General features: G+C 45.9%; 1 protein-coding gene across 4 annotated transcripts in view; it reads left to right on the forward strand.

Annotated features, from left to right (window-relative positions):
• The window catches only part of SYNPO (synaptopodin), a 33,824-nt gene extending 23,091 nt beyond the window's left edge, over window positions 1–10,733 (forward strand). For all 4 annotated transcript variants that reach the window (XM_076054795.1, XM_076054794.1, XM_076054793.1 and 1 more), the window contains 3 exons: window positions 3,797–3,968; window positions 4,734–4,850; window positions 7,309–10,733. In XM_076054795.1, the coding sequence (XP_075910910.1) occupies window positions 3,797–3,968; window positions 4,734–4,850; window positions 7,309–7,378 (359 nt within the window). In that variant the 3' untranslated portion in view covers window positions 7,379–10,733. The remainder of the gene's footprint in view (window positions 1–3,796; window positions 3,969–4,733; window positions 4,851–7,308) is intronic.
• Window positions 10,734–10,962: the final 229 nt, after the last annotated feature.

Genomic DNA, 10,962 nt, shown 5'->3' on the forward strand with positions numbered 1-10,962 from the left:
GCACTACTAAACTAAATTACACACTACTAGACTACACTATACACTACACTATATACTACTACACTACACTATACACTACATTATACACTACTACATTATACTCTACTACACTACACAGTAAGGGAAAAAAGTATTTGATCCCCTGCTGATTTTGTACGTTTGCCCACTGACAAAGAAATGATCAGTCTATAATTTTAATGGTAGGTTTATTTGAACAGTGAGAGACAGAATAACAACATCAAAATCCAGAAAAACGCATGTCAAAATTTTTTATAAATTGATTTTTATTTTAATGAGGGAAATAAGTATTTGACCCCTCTGCAAAACATGACTTAGTACTTGGTGGCAAAACCCTTGTTGGCAATCACAGAGGTCAGACGTTTCTTGTAGTTGGCCACCAGGTTTGCACACATCTCAGGAGGGATTTTGTCCCACTCCTCTTTGCAGATCTTCTCCAAGTCATTAAGGTTTCGAGGCTGACGTTTGCCACTCCAGGACCTTAATGTGCTTCTTCTTGAGCCACTCATTTGTTGCCTTGGCCGTGTGTTTTGGGTCATTTTCATGCTGAAATACCCATCCACGACCCATTTTCAATGCCCTGGCTGAGGGAAGGAGGTTGTCACACAAGATTTGATGGTACATGGCCCCGTCCATCGTCCCTTTGATGCGGTGAAGTTGTCCTGTCCCCTTAGCAGAAAAAAACACCCCCAAAGCATAATGTTTCTACCTCCATGTTTGACGGTGGGGATGGTGTTCTTGGGGTCAAAGGCAGCATTCCTCCTCCTCCAAACACGGCGAGTTGAGTTGATGCCAAAGAGCTCCATTTTGGTCTCATCTGACCACAACACTTTCACCCAGTTGTCCTCTGAATCATTCAGATGTTCATTGGCAAACTTCAGACGGGCATGTATATGTGCTTTCTTGAGCAGGGGGACCTTGCAGGCACTGCAGGATTTCAGTCCTTCACGGCGTAGTGTGTTACCAATTGTTTTCTTGGTGACTATGGTCCCAGCTGCCTTGAGATCATTGACAAGATCCTCCCGTGTAGTTCTGGGCTGATTCCTCACCATTCTCATGATCATTGCAACTCCACGAGGTAAGATCTTGCATGGAGCCCCAGGACGAGGGAGATTAACAGTTATTTTGTATTTCTTCCATTTGCGAATAATCGCACCAACTGTTGTCATCTTCTCACCAAGCTGCTTGGCAATGGTCTTGTAGCCCATTCCAGCCTTGTGTAGGTCTATAATCTTGTCCCTGACATCCTTGGATAGCTCTTTGGTCTTGGCCATGGTGGAGAGTTTGGAATCTGATTGATTGATTGCTTCTGTGGACAGGTGTCTTTTATATAGGTAATAAGCTGAGATTAGGAGCACTCCCTTTAAGAGTGTGCTCCTAATCTCAGCTCGTTACCTGTATAAAGACACCTGGGAGCCAGACATCTTTCTTATTGAGAGGGGGTCAAATACTTATTTCCCTCATTAAAATGCAAATCAAATTATAACATTTTTGACATGCGTTTTTCTGGATTTTTTTGTTGTTATTCTGTCTCTCACTGTTCAAATAAACCTACCATTAAAATTATAGACTGATCATTTCTTTGTCAGTGGACAAACGTACAATATCAGCAGAGGATCAAATACTTTTTAACCTCACTGTACACTACTACACTATACACTACTATATACACTACACTATACACTACTACACTCCACTGTACACTACTACACTACACTATACACTACTACACTATACTACTACTACACTACCTGGTGGCCCTGGTCCACTACACTATACACTACACTATACACTACTACACTATACACCACTACACTACACTATCCACAACTACACTACACTATCCACAACTACACTACACCATACACTACTACACTATACAATACTACACTACACTATACACTACTACATAATACACTACACTATACACTACTACACAATACACTATACACTACTACACAAGACACTACTATTCTACACTATACACTACACTATACACTACTACACTATACACTACACTATACACTACTACACAATACACTATACACTACTACACAAGCCACTACTACTCTACACTATACACTACTATACTACACTTTACACTACTACACTATACACTACTACACTACACTATACACTACACTATACACTATTACACTACACTATACACTACTACACTACACTATACGCTACTACACTATACACTACACTATACATTACACTACATTATACACTACTACACTACACTATACACTACTACACTATACACTAAACTATACACTACACACTCCACTAGACACTACTACACCACACTATACAATACACTACACTATACATTAAACACTACACTATGCACTACACACTACACTACACACTATACACTAGTACACTACACTATACACTACACTATACACTACTACACTACACTATACACTACACTATACACTATTACACTACACTATACACTACTACACTATACACTACACTATACACTACTACACTACACTATACGCTACTACACTACACTATACACTACTACATTACACTGTAAACTACTACACTACACTACACATAACACTATACACTACTATACACTACACTATACACTACTACACTATACACTACTACACTACACTATACACTACTCTATACACTACTACACTACTACACTATACACTACACTATACACTACTAAACTACACCATACACTACACTATACACTACTACACTGCACTATACACTATACACTACACTATACACTACTACACTATTACACTACACTATACACTACTACACTACACTATACACTACTACACTACACTATACACTACACTATACACTACTACACTACACTATACACTACACTATACACTATAAACTGCTACACTACACTATACACTACTATACACTACACTATACACTACACTATACACTACTCCACTACACTACACACTACACTACTACACTATACACTACACTATACACTACACTATACACTACTACACTATACACTACACTATACACTACACTATACACTACTACACTATACACTACTACACTATACACTACACTATACACTACTACGCTACACACTACACTATACACTACTACACTATACACTACACTATACACTACACTATACACTACTACACTATACACTACACAATACACTACTACACTACACTATACACTACTACACTACACTATACACTACTACACTATACACTACTACACTATACACTACTACACTATACACTATACGCTACACTACACACTACACTATACAATACACACTACTCCACTATACACTACACTATACACTACACTATACACTACACTATACACTACACTATACACTACTATACACTACACTACTACACTATACTATACACTACACTTTACACTACTACACTATACACTATACTATACACTACTACACTATACTATACACTACACTATACACTACTATACACTACACTATACACTACTACACTACACTATACACTACACACTACACTATACACTACACTATACACTACTACACTACACTATACACTACTACACTATACACTACTACACTACACTATACACTACTACACTCTACTATACACTACTACACTATACTATACACTACTACACTACACTATACACTACACTATACACTACTACACTACACTATACACTACACTATACACTACTACACTATACACTACTACACTACACTATACACTACTACACTATACTATACACTACACTATTGTTGTTGACACCTCCCTAGAGAAGTGCCGTGTGGGGCCCAACCCGGACCTGGTGGCCCTGGTCCATGGCCTGGATGCGGCCCCCCAGGGCCCGGCCCAGGGCCAGGCCGAAGCTCAGGGCGAGGCCCAGGCTGAGGGAGTCACTAGGCCCAGGAAGGAGGCCCCGGTGCCTCCACCAAAACCTCGTGTCGGGTAACTCTCTCTTATCTCTCTCTTATCTCTCTCTTGTCTCTCTCTCGTCTCTCTCTTATCTCTCTCTTATCTCTCTCTTGTCTCTCTCTTATCTCTCTCTTCTCTCTCTCTCTTGTCTCTCTCTTGTCTCTCTCTTATCTCTCTCTTGTCTCTCTCTTATCTCTCTCTTATCTCTCTCTTGTCTCTCTCTCTTGTCTCTATCTTATCTCTCTCTTATCTCTCTCTTGTCTCTCTCTTGTCTCTCTCTTGTCTCTCTCTCTTATCTCTCTCTTATCTCTCTCATCTCTCTTGTCTCTCTCTTATCTCTCTCTTATCTCTCTCTTGTCTCTCTTGTCTCTCTTGTCTCTCTCTTATCTCTCTCTTATCTCTCTCTTGTCTCTCTCTTGTCTTTCTCTCTTATCTCTCTCTTATCTCTCTCTTGTCTCTCTTATCTCTCTCTTATCTCTCTCTCTTGTCTCTCTCTTGTTTCTTATCTCTCTCTTGTCTCTCTCGTCTCTTTCTTGTCTCTCTATCTCTCTCTTGTCTCTCTCTTGTCTCTCTCTTATCTCTCTCTTATCTCTCTTGTCTCTGTCTTGTCTCTCTCTCTTGTCTCTCTCTTATCTCTCTCTTGTCTCTCTCTGATCTCTCTCTGATCTCTCTCTTATCTCTCTTTTATATATCTCTTGTCTCTCTCTTATCTCTCTTGTCTCTCTCTTATCTCTCTCTTGTCTCTCTCGTCTCATTCTTATCTCTCTCTTGTCTCTCTCTCCACCCCCCCCCCCCCAGGCTCCCTGCTCCATGCGAGGTTCCCCACTCCGTGGGGTTGGTGGCGAGCGAAGGGAAGGGAGCGGCGCTCTTCGCCAGGCGGCAAACTCGCATGGAGAGGTTCACCATGCAGGGGACGTGCGTAGACACACACACAGACACACACACACATAGACACACATACACACACAGACACACACACACACACATAGACACACACAGACACAGACACACACAACAACCGCCATTCGCCACTAAGTGGCGGTGACGTCACCACGACGCTTGTGCCAGGCTATGTGCACCCTGAGGCCACGTGAAGTGTCGAACGCCCGTTGGCAGGAGGTCACGGGGCAGACCCAGGTGCCACGGGTCGACTGACTGAGATGACTGGCTGATGCACCACCTGTGCCCCCTACTGTGGCAACCTGTTGTGCTTTAGCCACCCGGCGCTCCGCTCGTTGTTGTGAGCGTCGCTCCTCCGCCCTCCGTTGTTGTTGGAGGGCAATTGCCTCCAACTGCCCAGTAGCGTCGTTCACGAGCCTCCTCCACAGAGGCCGATCTTGACACCGCTGGTACCAGTCATCGGCAAGTCCACTCAGCTCCACGTCCTCCTGTACCACATCACTCCATCTCTTCTCTAGCCCGTGCCGCGCCCGCTTAGCCCCCTCAATCCGGCCGAACAAAAGCTGTTTCGGCATGCGGTGGCTGGGCATGCGAGCTACATGGCCCAGCCAACGCAGCCTTGCCTGCCGGAGGTGCTCACCGATGGGACTTTGCCCAGATCTTTCAAGGATTTGTGAGCTCCTCACACAATCCAGCCTTGTTAAACCCAGGATTGATCGTAGGCAGGCCAGCCTAAATGTTTCTAACAGGCGAAGATGTTCCATTAGGGGGGGTCCACATTTCCCAAGTGTAGAGAAGGGAGGGAATGACCATGGCCAAGAAGACCTGAAGCTTCGTGCGGAGCGACAGACCAGGTAGCTTCCACATAGCGTTATGCAACCGATGAAAAGATAATGCCGCTCGACTGATTCGGAGTGAGACCTCTGCTGTTAAACTGGAGCTGGCCATGAGCACACTGCGCAGGTATGAGAAACTCCACTCTCTCCACAACTGCCCCATCCCCGATTGGGAGTTGTGGGGTTGGAGTGCCTGATGGTACAAAATACCCAGACAGGTGCTTAGTTTTGGTGGGGCTGATGGTAAGGCCCCACCTCTTGGTGGCAAGCCTCCAACTCCTCCTCTGAGTGAGCCGCAATTACCAGGTTGTCGGCATACATAACATGGTTGACCAATAGGGAGCCATCCCTTGACCGCACCCAGGCATCGATCAGCCTCCCATTGTATTTTTACCAGATGGAAATTCCTCTGGTACAGCTACTGAAGGGTTCATGAACTACGTGGTCAAAATAGATGTTAAATAATGTTGGAGCCAGAGGACATCCCTCTTGCACCCCAAGGTGTACAGGGAATGGCTCTGACTCCCAGCCACGTAGTTTTACCCGGGCCCGCTCACCATCATGAAGGTCCTTAATGATCATGAGCAGAGGGTTAGGGACTCCAAAAGCACGAAGAACAACCCAGAGCCCAGGCCTACTGATGGTATCATAGGCCTTTACCAGGTCAATGAAGCAGAGATGTAGGTCTTGTTAGAATTCCCTACACCTCTGCTGTAGCAGACGGACAGAAAATATGGCATCTGTGCAGGACCGCCCTTTCCTGAAACCGCATTGGGGCTCCGCAAGCTTCTCCTCAGCGTGCTTGGCAAGGCGATGTTGAATAATCCTTGCCAGGACCTTTCCCGGCACACTGAAGATTGAGATGCCCCTGTAGTTGTTACAGTCTGTGCGGTCCCCCCTTCTTAAAGAGGGGGACCACCAGGGCATCCTTCCAATCTTGCGGAACCCATCCAGTGGTCCAGACTGTTGTTATGATGTCATATAGGGCAGTCTGTGCACAAACGCCTGTGTGAGAGTCTATGGGTGTCTGTGTGAGTCTATGGGTGTCTGTGTGAGTCTATGAGTCTCTGTGTGAGTCTATGAATCTCTGTGTGAGTCTATGGTTGTCTGTGTGAGTCTATGGGTGTCTGTGTGAGTCTATGGATGTCTGTGTGAGTCTATGGTTGTCTGTGTGAGTCTACGGGTGTCTGTGTGAGTCTATGGGTGTCTGTGTGAGTCTATGGATGTCTGTGTGAGTCTATGGTTGTCTGTATGAGTCTATGGGTGTCTGTATGAGTCTATGGGTGTCTGTGTGAGTCTATGGTTGTCTGTGTGAGTCTATCGATGTCTGTGTGAGTCTATGGTTGTCTGTGTGAGTCTATGGGTGTCTGTGTGAGTCTATGGTTGTCTGTGTGAGTCTATCGATGTCTGTGTGAGTCTATGGGTGTCTGTGCGAGTCTATGCGTGTCTGTGCGAGTCTATGGGTGTCTATGTGAGTCTATGGTTGTCTGTGTGAGTCTATGGTTGTCTGTGTGAGTCTATGGTTGTCTGTGCGAGTCTATGGGTGTCTGTGTGAGTCTATGGGTGTCTGTGTGAGTCTATGCGTGTCTGTGTGAGTCTATGGTTTGTCTCTCTCTCTGTGTGGTCACGTGGTGTAGGGGCGGAGCCTCGAGCAACGACAGTGCGGAGGCCACGCCCCCCGAGCCGCCATTGGATGAGAACGTCTAGGCTCCGCCTCAGCGGAGTGCCGTGGGGGGTGGGGCACGGGGGGAGAGGAGCCCCCACCCTCAACCCCCTCAAAACCCCGCCCCCACCGGATGCTGACGTCACCACAGGGGAGGGGTGGGGTGGGAGGGTTGCCCCCACCCTCAACCCCCCACCCCCTCCAGGGCGGGTGACGTCATCGCTAGGGGAAGTGGCTCCCCACCTCCCTCCCCCCCCAATGACGTCACCGCATCAACGTAAGCGATGACGTCACCACGCCGAAGGGGGCCCCGCCCCCTGTCGCCACATCCATCTCCCTGCAATGACGTCGGCGCGCATCCGGCTTAAGTGATGACGTCACCCCCTCAGTGACGCCGCCGCAGTGACGTAAACGATAATCGAGGTGGTCGTGACGTCACCAGTCTTTACCTGATCGATGACGTCACCACAGGTTTGCCCCACCATCACTCCCCCCTCCTCGTACAATGACGTCGGCAGTATTCAAGACAGAGCGACATCATCGGTGTTCAAAGGGAGAGAGGGGGGTGTGACGTCATAGCCGGCCTGCGTCACCGTACGTGGACGTGACGTCAACGGGAAGGGCGGTCACCAGGCATTGTGATGTCACGACCACCTCCTCCTCATGCACCTAGTCTGGTACATCAGCACAACCCATGGCACCTGCAGGGTCTGTCCCGTGACCTCATGCACCTAGCCTGGCACAGCAGTACAACCCATGGCACCTGCATAATCTGACTACGTAGGGTGCGAAAGAAGTTCAACACAACAACAACAACCGCCATTCGCCACTAAGTGGCGCTGACGTCACCACGACGCTTGTGCCAGGCCATGTGCACACGTACACACAGACACACACACACAGACATACAGACACACACACACACACATAGACACACACACACAGACACACACACACAGACACACACACAGAGACACACAGACACACACACAGACACACAGACACACACACAGACACACAGACACACACACAGACACACACACAGACACACACACAGACACACACACACATATAGACACACACACACAGACACACACACACACGCTGCCTTCTATAATCTCCATATATATAAAAGGCAAAGTTGTGATTATGTGTGTGTCTGTTCAACATGTTTAGCCTACTTCCCGACATGCAACAAACTCGAAATTTGCCACGTGGGTACTTTCCAGACTGTACACCATGCAAACATTAATAAAATACACTTTTGTGGGGGGTTTTTTTTGGGGGGGGGAGCTCAATAATGCATTGATTTTTTGCACGGCAAGTGAGCTGTGACGTCACATCTGTCACGTGACCCGCGCACGTGGAAGCGTCACGCATTGTAGTGTAGCGGGTAGCGCTACGCCGCGCTACGAACCCGGCGACCCGAGTTCGATTCCCGCTCACGGCCACCGCCGGTGACGATTATTTCAAACGGTCCTGGGCCTCCCCTAGGTCGACTCAGCCTCAAACGAGTAACTGCTGTTGTGTGTGAACATCGCAATTGGGGAGACAAAGGCGGCCGGGCGTGGTGAATCCAAGTCCCGGGCGAAGCCGGGTAGTGAAGCTAGTTCCATATATACACAACACAGCCCATAGATTTCCGTGTTAAAGGCTCTCCATGTAATTCAATGTTAAAGGCTCCCATAGACTTCAGTGTTAAAGGTTCCCATAAACTTCAATGTTAAAGGCTTCCATAGAATTCAATGTTAAAGGCTCCCATAGACTTCAGTGTTAAAGGTTCCCATAAACTTCAATGTTAAAGGCTTCCATAGAATTCAATGTTAAAGGCTGCCATAGACTTCAATGTTAAAGGCTTCCATGGACTTCAATGTTAAAGGCTCCCATAGACTTCAGTGTTAAAGGCTGCCCATAGACTTCAGTGTTAAAGGCTCCTATAAACTTCAATGTTAAAGGCTCCCATAGACTTCAATGTTAAAGGCTCCCATAGACTTCAATGTTAAAGGCTGTCCATAGACTTCAATGTTTAAACGCTCCCATAGACTTCAGTGTTAAATGCTTCCATAGACTTCAATGTTAAAGACTATCATAGACTTCAATGTTAAAGGCTCCCATAGACTTCAGTGTTAAAGGCTCCCATAAACTTCAATGTTAAAGGCTCCCATATACTTCAATGTTAAAGGCTCCCATAGACTTCAATGTTAAAGGCTCCCATATACTTCAATGTTAAAGGCTCCCATAGACTTCAATGTTAAAGGCTCCCATAGACTTCAATGTTAAAGGCTCCCATAGACTTCAATGTTAAAGGCTCCCATAGACTTCAATGTTAAAGGCTCCCATAGACTTCAGTGTTAAAGGCTCCCATAGACTTCAATGTTAAAGGCTCCCATAGACTTCAATGTTAAAGGCTCCCATAGACTTCAGTGTTAAAGGTTTCCATAGACTTCAGTGTTAAAGGCTCCCATAGAATTCAATGTTAAAGGCTGTCCATAGACTTCAATCTTAAAGGCTCCCATAGACTTCAGTGTTAAAGGCTCCCATAAACTTCAATGTTAAAGGCTGCCCATAGACTTCAATGTTAAAGGCAGCCCATAGACTTCAGTGTTAAAGGCAGCTCATAGACTTCAGTGTTAAAGGCTTCCGTAGACTTCAATGTTAAAGACTATCATAGACTTCAATGTTAAAGGCTCCCATAAACTTCAGTGTTAAAGGCTCCCATAGACTTCAATGTTAAAGGCTTCCATAGACTTCAGTGTTAAAGGCTCCCATAGACTTCAGTGTTAAAGGCTTCCATAGACTTCAATGTTAAAGGCTCCCATAGACTTCCATGTTAAAGGCTCCCATATACTTCAATGATAAAGGCTCCCATAGACTTCAATGTTAAAAGCTCCCATAGACCTCAATGTTAAAGGCTCCCATAGACTTCCATGTTAAAGGCTCCCATAGACTTCAATGTTAAAGGCTCCCATAGAATTCAATGTTAAAGGCTCCCATAGATTTCAATGTTAAAGGCACCCGTAGACTTCAATGTTAAAGGCTCCCGTAGACTTAAGTGTTAAAGGCAGCCCATAGACTTCAATGTTAAAGGCTCCCATAGACTTCAGTGTTAAAGGCTCCCATAGACTTCAGTGTTAAATGCTCCCATAGACTTCAATGTTAAAGGCTCCCATAGACTTCAATGTTAAAGGCTGCCCATAGACTTCAGTGTTAAAGGCTCCCATAGACTTCATTGTTAAAGGCTCCCATAGACTTCAAATTAAAGGCAGCCCATAAACTTCACTGTTATGGGAGTGGAGGGAGATGTGGGACCCCACATAATACAGTACAACATTATATATAATATATCTCATCATGTATACTGTGTTCAGCATTAGCCCACTAATAAACGATTTAAATCATGATGATCGTGACGTCGTCATAATTATCATCACAGACACAGACAGAGATCCCCCAGGTAGCCTCTAGCAGGGCTGTAGGGGCAGGTGCTGTTACAAACACAGACAAAGCTGCCCCAGGTAACCTCTAGCAGGGCTGTAGGGGCAGCGCTATAGGGGCAGGTGCTGTTACACACACAGACAAAGCTGCCCCAGGTAGCCTCTAGCAGGGCTGTAGGGGCAGGGCTATAGGC

This window comes from Petromyzon marinus, chromosome 68, assembly GCF_048934315.1.
Source record: "Petromyzon marinus isolate PM22_M1 ecotype Great Lakes invasive population chromosome 68, UKy_Petmar_22M1.pri1.0, whole genome shotgun sequence".
In the NCBI taxonomy this organism is placed as follows: Eukaryota; Metazoa; Chordata; class Hyperoartia; order Petromyzontiformes; family Petromyzontidae; genus Petromyzon; species Petromyzon marinus.